We start from the raw sequence: 21,761 nt of genomic DNA, 5'->3' as shown, positions 1-21,761 counted from the left end.
TCCCTCTCTCTCTCTCCCTCTCTCTCTCTCTCTCTATATCTCCCTCTCTCCCACCCTCTCTCTCTCCCTCTCTCTCTCTCTCTCTCCCTTTCTCTCTCTCCCTCCCTCCCTGCATATTCCAGGTCTCTTCTCTGACCTGGACTGCCGGCCTGACCTGGGCATCACTAACTACGGGGTTTCCATGACGACCCTGGAGGACGTCTTCCTGCGGCTGGAGGCAGAGGCGGAGGTGGACCAAGCAGGTGAGGGTCTGTCTGGGGTTTTAACAGTACCGGTCCCCCTATACCCCCCCCCAAAAATTCAGCTCATACTTTGTCATTGGCCTGAAATACATGGCTGAAGCATGTTACATAGCACAAAACAAAAAAGAGAATAACATTACTGTTATTTAGCAGATGCTTTTGTCCAGAGTGGCTTACATAGGTTGTAATTTTATCCATTTATACAACTGGATATTTAGTGGGGAAATTCTGGGTTAAGTACCTTGCCCAAGGCTTCAGCAACAGTGCCCCATCGGGGAATCGAACTGGCAACCTTGTGGTTACGAGCCCTGCTCCTTACCGCTATGCTGCACTGCCGCCCATGCTAGCTGTAAGTCTAAAGCCACGGATTCGTATAGAGGTTAAAAACGGTGTTTTATTCATGGCGAGGTGTTGTGTCTCTCAGACTACAGCGTGTTCAACCAGGAGCAGGCGGAAGGGGACGAGGGCGACGCCTTCTCATTGGACGACAGCGACACCGACGAGCGCCTGCTCGCCTTCTCCGAGGCCCGGCCCGAGGCGGTGACTGGCCACGCCCTGTGGCGGCAGCAGTTCGGCACCGTGGCCCGGCTGCACCTGCTCAACCTGCAGCGGCAGAACCCCGTCATCTACGTGTGAGTTAACCCACGGGGACCGACGGGTGCGCCCTCTGCTGGCCCGGAGGACACTGCATTCCTTTAGCACGGCGCTGTTATCCAGCACAAGAGAGCAGAAGTGCATCCGTTCAGATGCGTCCGTTCAGATGCGTCCGTTCGAGTGCGTCCGTTCGAGTGCGTCCGTTCGAGTGCGTCCGTTCGAGTGCGTGCGTGTGGTTTTGCCTCTAGGGTGGCAGGTTAGCATAACCGTGAGGGGTAGGGCTCGTAACCGAAAGGTTGCTGGTTCAATTACCTGCTGGCGCACTGCTGCTGTACCCTTGGGCAAGGTGATTAACGCAGGATTGCCTCAGTAAATATCCAGCTGTATAAATGGATAAAATTTTTACCTATGTAAATTGTGGATAAGCGCACCTGCTAAATGACATGTAATGTGTTCTGCCTGAGACTGTCTCTCGTGCTTTGGTGGTAAAGCTCACCGGATTGAATTCAGCTTGCAACCAGCAAAACTAAAACAAATTCAAATCCTGGGGTTACTGTGTTGAGAATAACTCTCCTCTCCCTCAACCCCACCCCCTGCAGCCTGGCCCTGTTCGGGACCTTCCTGGCCTGCGTGTTGCTCCTCTCCCTGATCACCGGGAACATCCAGATCCACGCCCCGGACCGCCAGTTCCGCCCCATCTACCTGCTGCGCCGAGACCAGCCGCCCAGGAAGTACGCCACCAGCCTGTTGCTGCTCAACTCCACTGGTGAGTCAGGGCCCCCGCCGCTCCACGCTGCCCCTGGTGGTGGGAGGGGGGATGTTCTGGGTTCTGTGATCTAGTGACTTCAGACTCCATCTCGGCTCCACCTCAGTCCCCACCCTCCGTCACAAGCTATTTGTGTCACCTACCTCTTATTTAATTAATTAGTATCGTGATGTCGTGGTCTAGTGACTGTGATGTGTGGTAGTGTTTGTACTTGGCTTCCCTTATTTTCTAGGCTGTCTGGTTTCAGATTAGCACAAGTTAACTTGTGGTAGGGCTTGAATAGTGTTATGCTCACACTCACTGGTCTGGGAGTGTTAGCCTGGTCTTTAACTTGAATGAATACACTTCTGTTCTCTTGTGCTGGAAGTCACTCTGGAGAAGAGTGTCTGATAAATGAATGTAATGTAATGATGTAGTGTGTGTACTTGGCTTCCCCTAGTTTCTAGGCTGTCTAGACAAAATGCACAAGTTAACTTGTGGAAGGGCTTGAATAATGTTATGCTCAGATTCACTGGTCTGGGAGTGTTGTTAGACTGGTCTGACTCTGTTGCTCGTTTAAACTGAATGGATTCTGTTCTCTTGTGCTGGAAGTCACTCTGGAGAAGAGCGCCTGCTAAATGAATGTAACGTAACATAATGTAATGTAATGGAGTGTAATGAGCTCACTCTACACCACTGGCACTCATGTAAACCCCGTCCCATTGCAGACTCCGATATCTCCGAGTTCGTCCGCAGCGTGGAGGCGCAGGACATCAAAGTGGAGCTGGCGAAGGAGGCGGACTACATGGCGATTGCTCCCCACAGCGCCGCCATCAAAGTGGCCGGGACCAGCAAGGTGAGAACGACACGAGAAACAGAAAAAGAAAGCAGTCATCCAAAGCGCTTCTGACGTGTGTGTTGAACGGCCGCCGAGGTGAACAGGAAAACATTTTCAGTGGCGGCAGTGTACCGGGGTGGAAAAGCGCATTATTACATTATGCTAATGCAGTGGCAGATCTGACAGCCGGCTCTTTGTGTTAGCTCTGTCGTATTTGCACTGTCATAATGATGCAAACTGTACACTGCGCTCGTTTCCTTCCTCCTGTTTCTCATTTCCTGTGTTGGGAGCGGCAGCCGCGCCCCGCGCAGTTTAGAAACGACCTTTCGAAATCAGCACGCACTGCAGATACAGGCGTGCCCTTTCGAGCACAGCACCCCCTTGTGGTGTGGAGGTCCGTGAGCGGCTGTGAGGCGGCGCCGGGGGAGGGGATTTTGAGGGAATGACTCCCCTCTCTCTCTGATTGGCCAGCAGAGTCTGGAGTATCACGTGGCCTTCAACAGCACCACCGTGCACTCTCTGCCCATGGTGGTGAACGTGCTGAGCAACGCCCTGCTCCACAGCCACAACGGGACCGGACACATCAACACCTGGACCAAGCCCTTCGAGTTTGTGAGTGCAGCACCAGCTGTGTGTGGGATCGTGACCCATTGCGGGGGGTGAGGGAATAATTTAGGAGAAAGCGGATTTAAGCACCTGTCACTGAATCATTTATGATTCAAGGAGGGGACGTTCAATCTAAAACCACAGTGCTTTGTCCTTTACTCCTTTCAGCACAGAGATGGTGTGACACACTGTTTCCACCCTTCACCGCTGTTTAAGCATCTGCTCAACTTTCTGGGACTGAGAAATGTAAAGAGAGAAAAACAAACTCTTAATAAAAGTTACTGTAGCAGGCAGGAAGGCTGTGTTGAGATGTGCCAGATTTGCTGGACGATTATGTCACAGGAAGCATCCTGCGATTAAGAATCTGGTTGCCTAACCAGTAGGTTAGCAGTTTAAATCCCATCAGTAAGACACTAACTCTCTCTCTGCGATGCTTTACTTCAATCACGCCACCATGTGTCAAATTTACTTTTACTTGTACATCTATAAGACACTGCGGCTGAAGTCATATTATGAATAAAGAATAAAAAAGAATTATAATTCAGTTGTCCTGAGAAAATGAAGTGGGCATCTCAGTAAGAGTTCCCCCTGTGCAGGGACTTTTCTCTGACTGCGTTTACTCGGTGACTGCCACAGCTCGCATTGTTCCCGAGCACTCACCACACAGCTGTTTATTGGCTGGAGCTGAGCGGCTTGCCCGGGCCTCGAACCCTGATCCGTCTGCTTCACCACCCTCCCCTCTCTCCCCCTGCTCTCCTCAGCAAATGCCGGACTCCATGTCGTACGCGCTGGTGTACATCGAGACGGTGCTGCTGGGTATGCTGGCTGCCGGGACGCCCGCCTACTTCGCCATGGAGCACACCCGCGACCGAGAGGTGAGGGAGACCCTGACCCTAACGATGACCCTAACCCAAACCCTAACCCTGACCCTGTCCCTGACCCTAACCCTGTCCCTAACCCTGAACCTAACCCTAACCCTGTCCCTAACCCTGACCCTAACCCTGACCCTGACCCTGACCCTAACCCTAACCCTATCCTTGACCCTAACCCTGACCCTAACCCTGTCCCTAACCCTGACCCTAACCCTGACCCTAACCCTAACCCTGTCCCTAACCCTGTCCTTAACCCTAATCCTAACCCTGTCCCTAACCCTGTCCCTAACCCTACGCCTAACCCTTTCTTGGGACAGGGAAACGCCCGTGCTGTTTCTGTTCCGTATCTGTCCCTCTCTCGGTCCGTCTCCACTCCTGCTGCCTCTTTCTGTGTCCCCAGCTGTCCTGTAGTTAGTCTGCTTGCCTCACTAGCCATGACTTCTGTGTCTGAGCCTTTCTTGCAAAAACCAGCACCACTCATCCCAAAAAGGAACATGTGTGTGTGCTCAGAGTGTTGCTTGCTCTGCCGTGTGACCCGGACTCGTTTAAACGCGCTGAAGCGTTTGAAAAACCTTCCCGTTTCAGATAAAGTGCCGGTCCACGCTGCGGATCTCGGGCCTGGTACCCTCGGCGTACTGGTGCGGCCAGGCGGCGGTGGACGTGCCGTTTTACTACCTGATCCTGACCTGCATGATCAGCACCCTGTTCGCCTTCCACTCCACCGACCTGCTGTACTCCAGCGCCGTCACCTCCGCGGTCAGTGCCGCTCGCCAGCGCCCCCTGTGGGCAGGGTGGGGGCTTTGTGTGCTCATCTAGAGAATGAGAACATTTGTGAAGTAAATATCCAGCTGTATAAGTGGATAACAATAACATGTAAAATTTTACTTATGGATGTTGCTTTGGATAAGAGCATCTGCTAAATATCGGTGTTTCTCAATCCCTCTTCTGGAGGCCCACTGTCCTGCATATCTTCCATCTATCCTTGCTCAAAACACATCTGATTGAAGTTAGTGTGATTAACATGCTTTCATCAGGTGTGCTCAGCTAATCAGAAGTGCCACTGATGAGTTCGTTCAGGTAGGTAGAGCAGAGGAAGATGGAAAACGTGTGGAGCAGGGGGACCCCAGGAGCAGGATTGAGAATCAGTGTGCTAAATGCCAATAATGCAATGTGATGTAGTGAAGGTGTCTGGGGAGGCGGAGCCTTTAGGTGGTGTAGGTCCGCCCCTTGGTTACATGCCCCTCCTCCCTCCCTCAGATCCTGTGCATGATTGGATCCCCGTAGAGGGAGGCAGTGAGGGGGAGGCTGCGATGGGGAGGCTTCGGGGGGTATCTGTATTCTTCTGGAGGACATCTATGATGGTGTCTGTGAGGGCGGAGCCTTGGTGACATGCCCCTCCTCCCTCCCTCAGATCCTGTGTGTGATTGGCTCCGGCCCTGCCATGATCCTCTTCACCTACGTCATCTCTTTCATGTTCACGCGGGTGCAGAGCAACCGCGACTTCTTCTCCGTGGTGTCCATGATGGTGAGTGTCCGTCCCGGCCGCGACTCCTGCCTCTGAGCCGCGTCTCCGCCCCCCTGGGGGGTGGGGGGGGTGGGGATTCACGGGAGGAGCGGGGTGCTCCTGCTCGCTTCGTTTCGGGGGTCCCCTCATCACTGCTGTCCCCTCCCTCTCTCTATCAATATGAGCAGCAGTGTGGCATAGTGGTAGGAAGCAGGGCTTGTAACTGAAAGGTTGCTGGTTTGATTCCCCGCTTGGGCACTGCTACTGTACCTTTGGGCAAGGTTCTTAACCCAAAGTTGCCTCAGTAGTTCTCCATCTGTATGTATAATCTGTGTAAGTGAGTCTGGATAAGATGCTCTGGTAAATGACAGTAGTCTCATGTAACGTAATGATGCAGTTTGATTCTTGTAGGAATGTGGTGTGTCTGTTGGGGAAGCAGGTCTTCATTAGAGCCTCAGTTCGATCAGGTGACTCGTGAGCGGATGGATTCAGTGTGAGTGAAACGCTGAGGTGCGGTGGCGTGTTGTGTGTGGCGTGCGGTGTGCAGCGTGCGGGGTGCGGCGTGCGGCATGTGACGCCTCTGTGTCCCGACGCAGGCGTGCATGGTGTCGGCCTCCATCGTGCAGCTAGCCTTCATCAACAACAACGTGGTGCTGTCCCGAATCCTGCACAACACCCTCTGCTTCCTCAACCCCCTCTACCCCCTCATGGGCTGCCTCAACTGCATCACCAAGGTGAGTCTGTCCCTCCCTCCCTCTCTGTCTCTGTCCCCCTTTCTCCATCTCTGTCTCTGTCTCTCTCCCTCCCTCTCTGTCTCTGTCCCCCTCTCTCCATCTCTGTCTCTCTCCCTCCATCTCTGCCCCAACTACATCACCAAGGTGAGTCTGTCCCTCCCTCCTTCTCTATCTTTCTCCCTCTCCATCTGTCTCTCTCTTTCCCTCCCTCCCACTCTTTGTCTCTCCCTCTGTCTCTTCCTCCCTCTCTGTCTCCCTCCTAATCTGTCTGTCTCCCTCTCTGTCTCTCCCTCCGTCTCTTTCTCAACTGCATCACCAAGGTGAGTCTGTCCCCCCGTCCCTCTCTGTTTCTCTCTACATCTCCCTCCCTCTCTCTTTAATCGCCTTAATGAGAGATGTACGATGAAGAACACTGCCACGTGGGTCACTTCATAATGCAGTGGACTTGCTATGATACAGATCACAGCATGATACGTTTGCACGTTGTACAGTGTAGTTCATTGTGCAAAAACGTTAACACACGCCCACATACATGAAGTCTCCACTGCCTAGAAAGTTTAACAATCCGAAATTTAGCCAAGGAAGTTAAGTAGAACTGGACTGAATGGCATTTAACTGAGTATTTGTAGACAAGTTTTATTTTTAAGTGGGTGGGTAAAAAAATAATGTTAAAAAAAAAAAGTTCAGCAGCTGGTTCTTGCACAGAGCTATTTTGCTCCGTTTTGAACTGTCCGAGAAGCAGGGCGGTCTCTTCCAGCTCTGCGGGGCTTGTGGCACACAGGCCTCCTCCCAGAATGCAATGCAGCAGAGGCGCAATGCCTGTCTCCTTCAGCAGGCCCAATGCTAAACACTCTCCCCCTCCCAAACCCAGGCCACCTTCCTGTCCTCCATCTACGAAGGAGACAGCTTCCTGTGGAAGGCCCAGCTCATCGCCGTGGTAGCGGTGAGTACTGACTTTGTGACCGGGATTGGCCAGTTTCTGTATGAAGGGGTTTGGGTGTGAGGACAGTGCCTCTGTGCGGTTTCTGGGTTGTGGGTGTGAAGGGTGAAGACGGTGTCTCTGTGTGATTGGTGGGTTTGTGTGTGAGGGCTGTACCTCGGTGTGATTGGTGGGTTTAGGCATAAATGTAGTGCCTCTGTGTGATTGGCGGGTTTGGGTGTGTGATTGTTGGGTTTGGGTGTGAGGGCGGAGCCTTTCTGTGTGATTGGTGGGTTTGGGTGTGTGATTGGTGGAGTTGGGTGTGATTGCTGGGTTTGGGATTGTTGGGTGATTGGTGGGTTTGGGTGTGTGATTGGTGGGTTTGGGTGTTTGATTGGTGGGTTTGGGTGTGTGATTTGTGGAGTTGGGTGTGTGATTTGTGGAGTTGGGTGTGTGATTGGTGGAGTTGGGTGCGTGATTGGTGGGTTTGGGTGTGTGATTGTTGGGTTTGGGTGTGTGATTGGTGGGTTTGGGTGTGTGATTGGTGGGTTTGGGTGTGTGATTGGTGGGTTTGGGTGTGTGATTGTTGGGTTTGGGTGTGTGATTGGTGGGTTTGGGTGTGTGATTGGTGGGTTTGGGTGTGTGATTGGTGGGTTTGGGTGTGTGATTGGTGGAGTTGGGTGCGTGATTGGTGGGTTTGGGTGTGTGATTGTTGGGTTTGGGTGTGTGATTGGTGGGTTTGGGTGTGTGATTGTTGGGTTTGGTTGTGTGATTGGTGGAGCTGTGCATGAAGGCGGAGCCTCGGTTTGATTGGCGTCTCCCTGCAGCCCTACCTGCAGTGCATCCTGCTGCTCTTCCTGCTCCGCTGGCTGGAGATCCGCTGCGGGGGGACCACCATGAAGAACGACCAGCTCTGCAGGTCAGGGGTCAGGGGTCAGGGGTCAGGGGGCTGCCCAGTCCACTCACAGCTCCTGGGAGCGTCCTGTGATCAAGAGACTGGTTACATAACCAGTAGGTTGCCAGTTTAAATCCTGGTCAGGGCACTGAATGTGAATTGTTAGATAGTCAGCTGTTAGTCTACTGGGTTGCATGTGATATGAATTTCCCTTGAATATGCTCGACAAAGAAACTGTTATTATTATTATTTTATGGTAAATGTCTTTAGAGATGACAGATGGCTCGTCCTGAGTTCTATGCTCTCATGCTGCAGGATCCGCTCCAGACAGGCAGGGGGCAGCAGAGTGCAGAGGAACCTGGAGGAGTCGGAGAACGAGGACGAGGATGTGCAGGCGGAGAGGGCCCGGGTCAAGGAGGCGCTCACCTGCCAGTCCTGCCAGGAGGTGAGTGCTGCACCCATGCCCCCATTCACTCATTCACCCAATCATGACATTCACCCATTCCCCCATTCACTCATTCACCCATTCATGACATTCACCCATTCCCCCATTCACTCATTCACCCAATCATGACATTCACCCATTCCCCCATTCACTCATTCACCCATTCATAACATTCACCCATTCATGACATTCACCCATTCCCCCATTCACTCATTCACCCATTCATAACATTCACCCATTCATGACATTCACCCATTCCCCCATTCACTCATTTACCCATTCATGACATTCACCCATTCCCCCATTAACTCATTTACCCATTCATGACATTCACCTATTCATGACATTCACCCATTCACCCATTTACTCATTCATCCATTGGCACACCATCTTTACTGGGCCAGGAAGTTCAATTACAAATATAAATGTACATTTTTCAGCATGATGGAATGAAATTGCTAGTGACAGGTCTCAGTAATCTGACAGCAGCCAGAGCCCTGTCCGGCCTGGACTCCAGTCCTGTGTGTGTAGAGTGGCATTTTCGTGGCCGTGTTGTCTTTGAACGCTTGCTGTGTGTGCCTCTGCAGAAGCCAGTGGTGGTGGTGAGTAACTTGAGAAAGGTGTACTTTGGGCGGAAGGAAGAGTCAGTTTTCAACAAGAAGATGAAGGTGGCCACCAAGAACATCTCCTTCTGCGTCCGCAAAGGTCAGACCCAACGCAGTGCTCACACAGAGCCAACACACACAGACCCCCATACAGCCAACACACACAGACCCCCATCCAACCAATACACACAGACCCCCATCCAACCAACACACACAGACCCCCGTACAACCAACACACACAGACCCCCGTACAACCAACACACACAGACCCCCGTACAGCCAACACACACAGACCCCCGTACAACCAACACACACAGACCCCCATACAGCCAACACACACAGACCCCCATCCAACCAACACACACAGACCCCCGTACAACCAACACACACAGACCCCCATACAGCCAACACACACAGACCCCCGTACAGCCAACACACACAGACCCCCATACAGCCAACACACACAGAACCCCATACAGCCAACACACACAGACCCCTGTCCAACCAACACACACAGACCCCCATCCAACCAACACACACAGACCCCCATACAGCCAACACACACAGACCCCCATCCAACCAACACACACAGACCCCCGTACAACCAACACACACAGACCCCCATACAGCCAACACACACAGACCCCCGTACAGCCAACACACACAGACCCCCGTACAACCAACACACACAGACCCCCATACAGCCAACACACACAGACCCCCATCCAACCAACACACACAGACCCCCGTACAACCAACACACACAGACCCCCATACAGCCAACACACACAGACCCCCATCCAACCAACACACACAGATCCCCATACAGCCAACACACACAGACCCCCATCCAACCAACACACACAGACCCCTGTACAACCAACACACACAGACCCCCGTACAACCAACACACACAGACCCCCATACAACCAACACACACAGACCCCCATACAGCCAACACACACAGACCCCCATACAGCCAACACACACAGACCCCCATCCAACCAACACACACAGACCCCCATACAGCCAACACACACAGACCCCCGTACAACCAACACACACAGACCCCCGTACAACCAACACACACAGACCCCTGTACAACCAACACACACAGACCCCCGTACAACCAACACACACAGACCCCCATACAACCAACACACACAGACCCCCATACAGCCAACACACACAGACCCCCATACAGCCAACACACACAGACCCCCATACAGCCAACACACACAGACCCCCATACAGCCAACACACACAGATCCCCATACAGCCAACACACACAGACCCCTGTCCAACCAACACACACAGACCCCCATCCAACCAACACACACAGACCCCCATACAGCCAACACACACAGACCCCCATACAGCCAACACACACAGACCCCCATACAGCCAACACACACAGACCCCCATACAGCCAACACACACAGACCCCCATACAGGGCCCCAGAGGGCCAACACACACTGACCTGCAGAGCTGTTTTAGTACGTTGGTTTGCCTTGGCTGTAGTTATAGTTGACAGTAGTTGTGTTTGATGAAGACTAACATTGCAATAAAGACACCTTGAAAAGTCATATGACAAAAGTGGTAATATTTATGAATTGTCTTAAACAGTGGGTGGTTAAATTAGTCAAGTGCGATCTAAACTGATGTAAATCTGAATATAAGTTTATGTGTGTGCGCGTGCGTGTGTGCGCGTGCGTACATGTGTGCGTGTGTGTCTGTGTGTGTGTGCACGTGTGTGCATGTGTGTGTTTGTGCGTGTGTGTCTGTGTGTGTGTGCGCGTGCGTGTGTGTGTTTGTGTGTGCACGTGCGTGCGTGTGTGTGTTTGTGTGTGTGTGTCTGTGTGTGTGTGTGTGTTTCTGCAGGTGAGGTGCTGGGTCTGCTTGGTCCTAACGGTGCGGGGAAGAGCACCATTATGCACATGCTGGCTGGAGACTCGGATCCGTCCGCGGGACAGGTGCGACCCCCCCCCCCCCGGTACCCCTCCTCCATATACCCCTCCCCTGTACCTGTACATTTTATTACCTGATTTTAACTTTTATTTTGAGTATGAAATGTAAGAAATGGCAGGAAGAGAGTTTCCTGATGAGGGTCTGCCAGTGCAGTCTGTTGGATCTGTCCCTGTCTGTACACCTGTGTGTAAGCCGACCCCGCCCCATGCTGCTGACCCCACCCCCTGCACCCCGCTGACCCCGCCCCCCATGCCACAGGTGCTGATGGGAGATTACAGCACGGAGTTCCGGCCGGCGGAGAACCTGCTGGAGCACATCGGTTACTGTCCCCAGGTCAGTCCGCTGTGGCCCAAGATCACCCTGCAGGAGCACCTGGAGATCTATGCTGCCATCAAGGGCCTCCGCCCCGATGACATCCCCAACACCATCAGACGGTAACCGCTGTCCCCACGGCAACAGGAGACCACAGCACCACAGACGCTCTGTAACATGTCCAGATATTTGGCTCCAGCATTCTCTCTGTCCTCTGCGCGGAGATTCTAACATCGTAAAATAGCTATGAGTTCTGTTTTTGCACTACGTCACATTACATTGCATGCATGCAGCACAAGAGGATGTAACTGTATCCGTTCAAGCTAAATGAACAGCAGTGTCAGACTTATAGTATGACTAGCCAATGAAAGCCAAGTATACTACAATTTTAGACCGTATCCCTCATGAATCTTCATAACAAACCAGCAAGTCAGAACAGTTGTAAGTTCAACACTGACAGAGGGAGAACTTTCGGTTGTGAAGCACACAGAGCTGACTATCTTCTGTTGTTGTGACTGGAAGGGGAGAGAGAGAGGGAGAGAGAGAGAGAGTGAGAATGTGAGAGGGAGAGAGAGAGAGGGAGAGTGTGAGAGAGTGAGAGAGAGAGTGAGAGTGTGAGAGAGAGAGTGTGTGTGTGAGAGAGAGAGAGCGTGAGAGTGTGAGAGAGAGTGAGAGGGAGAGAGAGAGAGGGAGAGTGTGAGAGAGAGAGAGAGAGAGTGTGTGTGTGAGAGAGAGAGAGTGTGTGTGTGAGAGAGAGAGAGCGTGAGAGTGTGAGAGAGAGTGAGAGGGTGAGAGAGTGAGAGTGAGAGAGAGTGAGAGAGAGAGTGTGTGTGTGAGAGAGAGAGAGTGTGTGTGTGAGAGAGAGAGAGCGTGAGAGTGTGAGAGAGAGAGTGAGAGTGTGAGAGAGAGAGTGAGAGTGTGAGAGAGAGAGAGAGAGAGAGAGAGTGAGAGTGTTGAGGGGAATTCAAAGGATGAGAGATACAGCAGTCAGGCAGCAGTCAGAGTTTAATACAAATTGATCAGTGAGGGAGCAGGTCAAACATGAAAGTTCAAAGAATCTGGTGAGTCAGGGCCACCTCATGCACCCCCGAGAGGCACGCGTATCTTCCAGCAGGGTGTTGGGGTTCGGTGTCACAATCAGGATCCTGGGCCGCTGGCGTTGTGGTTCTGCCTGTGGCTGTGCAGTGCTCACAGCGCCCCCTGCCTGTCCCCACAGGGTGGTGAATGCACTGGAGCTGAAGGAGCACCTGCACAAGAGGGCCAAGGACCTGTCCGCCGGCATCAAGAGGAAGGTGAGCGAGGGACAGGGGCGTTGTGTCGGGGGAACCGGACGGTAGGTTGCGGGTTCAAGTCCCAAGCCGGACACTGCGGTTATCCCTGTGAGCAAGCTGCTAAACATGACTTGCGTCTGTAAATCTCCATGAAGGTTTTACTGGAGCATTGCTGTGCTCTCGTGGTTCAAAGCCTGGGGCTTATTTTGATCAAATGTACCTTTAAAAGGGAGGTTTTCTGGACATAATTAGCTGAAAATTCTTGCTAGTTGGGAAAAAAGTTTCATCTGCACATCAGCAACACACACACATCTTTTCGGGCTGGGACACCTGTTGTTGCCAGTACTGTTGCTTGCGGATCCTGTTGCCATAGAATCGCTGTTCCGTGTTTTTTTTCTTTTTCTCAGCTGTGCTTTGCACTGAGCATGCTGGGAAATCCTCAGATCGTGCTCCTGGACGAGCCGTCGACGGGCATGGATCCCAAATCCAAGCAGCGAATGTGGTGAGCGAGAGCACCGGCATGAGCTTACCCGCTCAACATTAACAGCATCAACAGCTATTAATTATTATAATAAAAAATTCCAAATGCGGTCACATATGGAGCTCAGGACAGGAATCAAAGGCAGAGCTGCCAGTGCGTTCAGATGAGTGAGTAACAATAAGGAACAATAACGATAACTAGGGGGGCAGTGCAACACAGTGGTTAAGGAGCAGGACTCGTAACCGACAGGTTTCCAGTTCGATCCCCGCTGCTGTACCCTTGGGCAAGGTGCTTAACCCAAAATTGCCTCAGTAAATATCCAGCTGTATAAACTGATAACTTTGTAAAGAACTGTAACCTATGTAAGTTGCTCTGGGTGAGAGCGTCTGCTAAATAATGTAATGTAATGTAATGTAAATTCCTAGAATGAGCTCTAAGCATTCAGACACCCTGTCAGGGACAGAACAGGATAATACCAAGCCACTGAAGACTGCGTTCTGTCTGCCAGCTGGTGTGCAGTCAGTCGTAGCTCTAGGCTGTGTTGCTGGAGTTACGTTATAGAGTCTCCTGGACAGTAGTGCAGCATAGTGGTAAGGAGCAGGGCTTCTAACCAAAAGTTTACTGGTTCGATTCCCACCTGGGACACTGCTATACCCTCCAGCAAGGTATTTAATCCAGAATTGCCTCAGTAAATATCCAGGTGTATAAATGGATAACATGTAAAAATTGTGAGTTGCTCTGCATAAGAGTGTCTGCTAAATGCCAATAACGTCGACAGTGTTGACAGTCCTGGCAGCAAGCAGTACCTGTGTTTGTCCACAGGAGGGCAATACGTGCGGCTTTCAAGAACCGGCAGCGGGGGGCCATCCTGACCACCCACTACATGGAGGAGGCGGAGGCCGTGTGCGACCGGGTGGCCATCGTGGTGTCGGGGGAGCTGAGGTGAGAGAAGCAAGGCGTCAGAGCAGCCTGGCCACTAGGGGGCGCGCTCGGGCTGACTGAAGCTGAGTCCCCTAACTCTGAATGGCTACTAATGCGAGCAGGTCTTACCTTCAGTTTTCATTCTCACACATGATCTTATGTTCAGCAGTCCCTGAAACAAAGGAGTAGTACTATGTGAGAATCGGATAAAAATATCACTTGTATCAGTCCTTTATTTAAGCGTCCAGGCGATTCGTCAGGGCAGTTGGGGTGACCACCACACTTAGTGCTGTGCAGGTGTGTGCAGTCACAATGATGGGCCAAGCCTAACTGCCGGAGACTGTTTAAAATTACCCAAGGCACTCTTCCCAGCAGAAGAATCTGATTCCTTCATGCATGTAATTTGGCGGTCATGTGTCATCTGTCACTGTAGATATAGAAACTAGCAACTCGCTAGCAGCTAAGCACCAACACAGCCCACATCAGCACCCACTAACGACACACCAGAGTGGAGCTGGCGAAGCTGACGCCATACTGCCAGCCTACTGTGTCCCTGTTGGCTCAGCCCTGTGGGCTGTGTGGCCTGTGTGTTCAGATTCCAGGGACATCACTGTCACACCTTAAATTGGATCAGATTAGATTCCTCCAGAAAACTCAGCGTATCACAGAAAGCAGACAAGGTTAGAGACCTGTGGATACAGCTGCATATTGGTTCATCACCTGGATGGGCTGATTGCGGGCTTGGGTGACTACACTGATGCATCCATGTGATATGGAGATTTGTGGATCTTCCCATTGCCAGCTCTAGGCTGACACACATTTACTGGCAGTTGGTGTCTATTATAATGAGCTGTGTTAATAAACTGTTATTAACTATTAATTAAGCAATTAATGGACCACTCCAAGTGCCCTGGAGGTGGGCCTGGCTGGGTAGTCTTTCCAAACATAGCTGTTCTCAGTACAGCATGGTGCCCTGGCGGTGGGGGAAGGGAGCCAGAGTGACGGGTGCAGGACTGATCCCGGATCAGCCCCTCACGGCTCTCCTCTCCCGGCAGGTGCATCGGGTCCATCCAGCACTTGAAGGGGAGGTACGGGCGGGGCTATAGCCTGGAGGTGAAGCTGCGGGAGGAGCTGACAGGCCTCCAGCGGGGGGCCCAGCTGCACGAGGAGATCCTGAGAACCTTCCCCCACGCCGTGCGGCAGGACAGGTGGGCAGGGTGGGGGGCCCAAACAGCGGCACGGTTTTCCCTTCCTGCATGTGGATGCTTTTACTGCGTATAATGCACACTGACAGATTTTTTTAAAGAGTAATATGATTTTAGTAATATTAACAGTAACGACAATGCTATTACAAAGTTGCCTCACTGTTCCAAAGAGTGGGCGGGGTTTAATGTTCTGACTTCCTGTTCCAGTGGAGGGCGGGGTTTAAAGCTCTGACTTCCTGTTCCGCTGGGGGCGGAGTTTAAAGCTTTGACTTCCTGTTTGACTGGGGGGCGGGGTTTAAAGCCCTGACTTCCTGTTTGACTGGGGGGCGGGGTTTAAAGCTGACTTCCTGTTCCACTGGGGGCGGGGTTTAAAGCTGACTTCCTGTTCCACTGGGGGCGGGGTTTAAAGCTGACTTCCTGTTCCGTTGCAGCTTTGCCACCCTGATGGTGTACAGGATTCCCATGGAGGATGTAAAGTCTCTGTCCAAAGCTTTCTCCCAGCTGGAGAGCGGTGAGTCCTCCTCTTCCTCTAATTTTCACCATGTCACACATCTCTCTGGCTCTTTCCTGACATTTTTGTCCAATTTTTCTTTTTTCAGCAAAGCAAACCTTCAACTTTGAGGAGTACAACTTCTCCCAGTGTACCCTAGGGCAGGTTTGTGCATGTCTGTTAAACTTGCTGATAAGCTGAAAACAGCTACAAAAATTGGTAATCAGAGCTGCACCCTACTTAACCTCAACCACTGCTCTGCCTGTGCTCCCCGCCCCGCCCCGCCCCGCCCCACTCCGCAGGTGTTCATGGAGTTTGCGAAGGAGCAGGAGAACGAGGAGGAGGTGGGGTCTCTCAGCACCACCTTCCAGTGGCAGAGACTGAGGCAGGAGGGGCCAGTTCCAGCCAGCCAATCCGACAGCATCGTGCACCAGCTGTGACCCCTCCCCCTCCGCCGCACCCCACCCCGCCACGCTCCGCCCGCCTCCGCCCACGACCCTGCCCCGACCCCCTCGCACCCGCGCCAGGGCTCCGAATCTCAGGCCAGATGGGAAGTGAGCGCCCCCTGCTGGTGTTTCCTCTGAGCTGCACCGATGGACAGCCCCTCCCTCTCCACAGAGACCTGCCTGCTGCACCTGCTCCCATTTATCAACTACCAGCCCCTACACACACACACACACACGTGCACACACTCACACACTCACACACACACTCACACGCACACACACACACACACACACACACACACTCACACACACACGCACTCACACACACACGCACACACACACGCACACACACACGCACACACACACGCACACACATACACACACACGCATACACACACGCATACACACACACATATACACACACACACACACGCACACATACACACTCACACTCACACACACACACGCATACACATACACACACACACACACACACGCACGCGCACACACACACTCACACATGCACACACACACACACACACGCACGCACATGTACACACACACACTCACACACACACACGCACTCACACATACACACACATGCACACACACATACACACACACACACACACGTGCACACGCCTCCCTCCAGCAGGGTTTTTTCCACAGACTCCGTCCGTTATTAGACTGTTTCTTCTTCTTCTTCGTTTCCTCCCCTCCTGCAGCAGGAACCCAGCTGTCAGCCTTAGGGCCCCAGGGGCCCGCAAACCGTGCGACGCCAAGGGCCCCGACACCGGTGGAGCCAAAGTGTCACACCAAACCAGGGGCAGCTGAGCCCAGAACTGGGGGGGGGGGTGTGTGCTTTCACCTGAAGATCTCTGTTCTGGTGTTGAAATGATTCTGTTTGTGTTGCGGAGGGTTTTCCAGGAGAGGGATTGGCTTTGGATTTTCTTTTAAAACCTCGCTTAACTCCTCGTGCGCCAGCGAGCATCACAGCCTGAGAAGCTAGCGGTAGCCCACGGCTCCACTCCACGGACGGGGTCTGCTTTCGATGATTTTAATTTTTTTTTGACCGCATGTCCTCCTCGCTCCTTTACGGGGGGAGGCTTTGGAACAGCACAGTGTGGACGGCGGCGCCACTGATCTGTGAACAGGACGCCGACACTACGCTTCAGCAAATGTAGCACTCCAGCGTCGGTGCGAGCGTCCTGGGTACAGCCGCTGGAGGAGAGCTGTGGCCAGTCCTGAAACGGCGTGAGAGGAATGTGGTGTGGTACAGAGAAGAGCGTGTCCGCCAGTGTGCTCAGCAAGGGTTTTCCTTTTTAGCAGGGTGTCTTTTTAAAAGGGAAGTGTGCGCAGGCGTTGGAACGTGCACTGGTCGTCCTCGTTGCGTTATTTGATTTAGATTTTCTTGCGACGTGCTGCCGGTGTTTCTCACGTCTCCTGTAGCTGCTGCCGCCCGGCGCTCTCCATGCGGGGGAGCTGTGCTCACACACACACACCCTGCTGCACCCGCTGCTGATGTGTGTGTGTGTGTGTGTGTGTGTGTGTGTGTGTGTGTGTGCGCGCGCGTGCATCGCCTCTCTGAGCGCCAGTCCCGAGCAGTTCCAGTGCTGCAGAACCTGTGCAATATTAGAAGAGAGAATGCTTGATGGTGGTAATCGCGCCGGGTAGACGAGAGGCAGGGTTCGAGTCGCATGCATGTGGGGTGCACCACTCTGTACGTCTGACTCGCATCTGGCCAGTGACAGGAAGCCATTTTTGGGGTACAAGGGGTACAGGAGAGGCCTCAGCTGGGAGGCCTGCACAGCGCTTTTGGGGAAATGGGCCTCCTTCGTTATTAGTCAAGAGCTCGGCATCTGCCCTGACCCGCGGTGTGCATCTCACCCACCCTCGCACCCGTGCACGGGGGCGGTTTGGGGCAGGCGTTTCAGCAGAAGGGTACAGGAGCAGCGCTGCGGCCGGGATTTGAACCTACGAGCTTCCGGGTACGAGTCGAGTCCCTCGGCCACCACAGCGGTCTCTTCAGTAACAGAGGATAACAATCAGTAACAATGGGGAAAAATTTACATATATAAATACGCATTCTCTGTAAAGCACACTATGTCTCTTTATTACATTTTCTTCGTTGAGAGTTAATTATGTTGATTAAATTTTGCTTGATTGATTGTTTACTGAACCTGAATGAAGAGTCTTGGAGTGTAGTGCTTTGTACAGTCTGAGAGGAGGGAGTGCAACCCTCCATACTTTATGGTTTTAAAACGCCTTTTTCTCCCGCGGTACATTGGTAGCGCTACTTTTAAAGCCAGCCGTCAATGCGCTGTAGGTTGACGGAGCAGCGTGTGCGACATTGCACTCGCTGTGAGATAGACCCGCCCACAGCGCGTCTAGCGGAGTTACTGCAGCGGTTTTTGCCTCGGCCGCGGGGGACGTGGGGGACGTGGGGGGGGGGTCTCTGCCTTGCCTCCCCGGCCTTCATTGTGGAGGCGTTGCACGGAGCGAGGCGGAGCAGGTTGCTTTCGGTTTTTGCGTAGCTTCGCCTGGCCGGGACGGGACCGTTTGGCGGCACACGGTTGAGTGTGTTTTCTCGTGTACGTTTCTTGGCGGTTCCCCTGCTTTAATAACTGTTGCAGTGGCTTGTTTTATTTTATTCGTTTTGCTTTTTAACGTAAAGGCGCCGATCGCCTGTGAGTTGTGAGTCAGAGCCTGTGGGAACGGCAATGTAGCATTTGATTAAGGGGTATTTTTTAATGGTTTTAATTGAGCTCTGTGATTTTCTACAAGTCATGCCTGGTACTCTGGGTGTTTAAGTTTTGTGCTCCTGAATCAGCCAGTGCTCCTGGAAGGCAGTGAATTCTGGGAAAATCAAGCTAAAGAGGAAAAAGTGGAAAAATACCCAGGCGAATGTGTCTTTTTTCCAGAAAACCCTCATATATTTGGGTTGAACTCTACAATGAATTGTAAATGTGAGAGATTTGAGAGATCTGGTGTTGTGCATTAACTGTATGTAAAGGAGGTGTGTGCTGAAGTTAAGTGGTGCTGATATAGTTATCAGATCCAAAAATCTCTTAATTGTTTTGTCTCCAGATTTTAATCTTCATGTATTTTGGTCTGGGGAAATTTTTTAAAATGTATTTATTATTATTGTTGTTGTTTTTGCTTGATCCATATGTAACACACATTTAGATTTTTTTAAAACATTTAATGAAAATAATGATGAACACATATGAACATATAGATGAAATAAAAGAGAAATATTCCACTTGAATAACGGCATCTGGGAAAGGGAGTGGGGGGGGGGGGGGTTGTGATGCATATAAAGTTGTCTAAATCTGATGCTGATCTGTTGACTAAGGATGTTGTTTGCCCTTAATATTGATGTGAATTAAGTGATTGAATCAATTTTTAATGGCATTCATTCATTTTAACCCTTGACAGCCCATGACTTAGTTACTTCGTTCAGTGATGACAGCACCGTCCAACACTGCTCTGCAGGTGTGTGTGGCAGAACGGGTGTGTTTGTACTCTTACCCCTCACAGTGGAGAAAACGATGTTCTGCAAAGTGTCTGACCGAAAAACACCTAATGTCTGTAGAGTGAACGGTTCTGGTGGAAGTCCATTTTGGCACATGTCAGAGAGAGGCTGGGGCCTGAAAGTGTAGGGACATTTATTAAAAGACCGTCAACACTTCCTGTTGTAATAATGGATATTTGTGGTGCATTCCTACAGCACTGGGAGTGGCCTTGGCGGGTTTAGCCTGGACTCGGAGAACTGAGATTTTGTTTCTTTGTTTGGGATTTTTGCACGCGTGCAGGTAGTCTCGTACACAGGTAAGGTAAATAAACCAAGTCTGTCCTGCGCTTGTTTTAAAAAGGCGGGCTGGGCTTGTGCGTGGAGGTGGAGAACTCTATATCTACTCTAAATGTTTCTCATTTTTCCTAAGTGCAATATATACTATGATCGTGTGTGTGTGCATGCGCGTGCGTGTGAGTGTGTGTGTGTGAGTGTGTGTGTGTGTGTGTGTGTGTGTGTGTGTGTGTGTGTGAGAGTGTGTGAGCGCGCACGCGCGTGTGAGTGTGTGCGTGTGTTTGCATGTGTGAGTGTGTGTGTGAGTGTGCGTGTGTGAGAGTGTGTGTGTGTGTGTGTGTGTGAGAGTGTGTGTGTGTGTGTGTGTGTGAGAGTGTGTGTTTGTGTGTGTGTTTGTGCGTGCGTGTGTGTGTGTGTGTGAGTGTGTGAGAGTGTGTGAGTGTGTGTGTGTGTGTGTGAGAGTGTGTGAGCGCGCACGCACGTGTGAGTGTGTGCGTGTGTTTGCATGTGTGAGTGTGTGTGTGTGTGTGTGTGTGTGTGAGAGTGTGTGTGTGTGTGAGAGTGTGTGTTTGTGTGTGCGTGTGTGTGTGTGTGTGTGTGTGTGTGACAGTGTGTGAGCGCGCACGCGCGTGTGTGTGTGTGTGTGTGTTTGCGCAGCACTCTGTAACCACTGTGTCATGGCTTGTTGTACTGAAAGTGTGTCGTGTATAGTTTGAAACTCTGGTCTCATCACTAGTAATGCATTCACATGTATGTAATCTCGCCAAACTGCTTTGTGCTTGCATATCTGAGACACTGAAGTCCAAGTTGAATCGACCTGCTGTCTGTCAGCCATTGCTGTTCAGTTTGAGGACACAGTGACCTGGCAGGAAAACACTAATACCCCTCCTCCATGTTCTCAGTGATCATGCCGTTTGATTGGGTGAATAACTCCATTTTATGCATGGTGTACAGGTTTTTCTCTACATTTATTACATTTATTTATTTAGCAGACGCTTTTATCCAAAGCGACTTACAAAAGTGCAGGTGTGGGTTCTCGAGGCAAAAGGAAAGTGTATTTTAGATCCGTTCCCTAGTAGTGGCACATCATTTACATCAGTGATCAAATGCATATCAGTTTAACATGCACAGTGTTTTCAACAAATTGGACTGTTACTCAGAAAAGTGCCCTAATCGTGGCGACATTTTTTAATTTAATTTTTTTTTTTTTTTACTGGGACATGTTTGTTTTTTGTGTGTTTTTATTTGCTGTATAATATAACCTGTAATACAAATGGTGCACTGATTACTCCTGGCTGTTTCGATAAGATGTGTGCTTTAAAAAGGTGTTCCTGTTCTCACGGCTTCTTGGGTGACCTCTGACCTTTTGAAATACGCTTGTGTTCTGTTCACTCCAGAGTTTTCTGACGAAGCACCTCCGAGCAGGATTTCCTCCGACACCTTTAATAAATACTACTGGAATTGCTGAATGTCCTTTGATGGTTCTTTCTCTCCGTCTTTAAAGTGCACGTGAAGCGCACAGCAGTTGTTCCAAGGAGAAGGTGTGTTATTGCAGAACATGCATGGAGTAGCCAGTTATGGTTATTTGGATTATCTGTCACAAACATTGTTGCATTAATGGTGTTTGGATGAAGAAATACAATAACCAGCAAGTGCTTCTGGTTATATCTGAAAATCTCTTCATTACATTATTGTCATTTGGCAGACACTCTCCTCCAGAGCATCTTACAGTGTTATCCATTTATACAGCTGGATATTTACTGAGGCAACTTTGCGTTAAGTACCTTGCCCAAGGGTACAGCAGCAGTGCCCTGGCTGGGAATCAAACCAGCAACCTTTTGGTTACGAGCCCTGCTCCT

The 21,761-nt window shown here is 51.3% G+C and overlaps 1 protein-coding gene across 1 annotated transcript in view; it reads left to right on the top strand.

Moving 5' to 3' along the window:
- The window catches only part of abca5 (ATP-binding cassette, sub-family A (ABC1), member 5), a 41,646-nt gene extending 25,274 nt beyond the window's left edge, over positions 1-16,372 (top strand). Inside the window, exons 18-39 of the mRNA XM_036530749.1 lie at positions 123-242; positions 667-874; positions 1,436-1,602; positions 2,310-2,437; positions 2,894-3,031; positions 3,787-3,900; positions 4,483-4,653; positions 5,309-5,422; positions 5,998-6,135; positions 7,007-7,078; positions 7,882-7,973; positions 8,265-8,394; positions 8,982-9,099; positions 10,882-10,973; positions 11,227-11,402; positions 12,497-12,572; positions 12,959-13,053; positions 13,855-13,974; positions 15,009-15,161; positions 15,590-15,669; positions 15,758-15,813; positions 15,951-16,372. Coding sequence (XP_036386642.1) covers positions 123-242; positions 667-874; positions 1,436-1,602; positions 2,310-2,437; positions 2,894-3,031; positions 3,787-3,900; positions 4,483-4,653; positions 5,309-5,422; positions 5,998-6,135; positions 7,007-7,078; positions 7,882-7,973; positions 8,265-8,394; positions 8,982-9,099; positions 10,882-10,973; positions 11,227-11,402; positions 12,497-12,572; positions 12,959-13,053; positions 13,855-13,974; positions 15,009-15,161; positions 15,590-15,669; positions 15,758-15,813; positions 15,951-16,088 — 2,696 coding nt within the window. The 3' untranslated portion in view covers positions 16,089-16,372. The remainder of the gene's footprint in view (positions 1-122; positions 243-666; positions 875-1,435; positions 1,603-2,309; positions 2,438-2,893; positions 3,032-3,786; positions 3,901-4,482; positions 4,654-5,308; positions 5,423-5,997; positions 6,136-7,006; positions 7,079-7,881; positions 7,974-8,264; positions 8,395-8,981; positions 9,100-10,881; positions 10,974-11,226; positions 11,403-12,496; positions 12,573-12,958; positions 13,054-13,854; positions 13,975-15,008; positions 15,162-15,589; positions 15,670-15,757; positions 15,814-15,950) is intronic.
- The last annotated feature ends 5,389 nt before the right edge of the window (positions 16,373-21,761 follow it).

This window comes from Megalops cyprinoides, chromosome 1 (assembly GCF_013368585.1).
Source record: "Megalops cyprinoides isolate fMegCyp1 chromosome 1, fMegCyp1.pri, whole genome shotgun sequence".
Classification (NCBI taxonomy): Eukaryota; Metazoa; Chordata; class Actinopteri; order Elopiformes; family Megalopidae; genus Megalops; species Megalops cyprinoides.
Note: the sequence above shows the minus strand (reverse complement) of the source record. Positions and strands in the feature narration are given on the sequence as shown.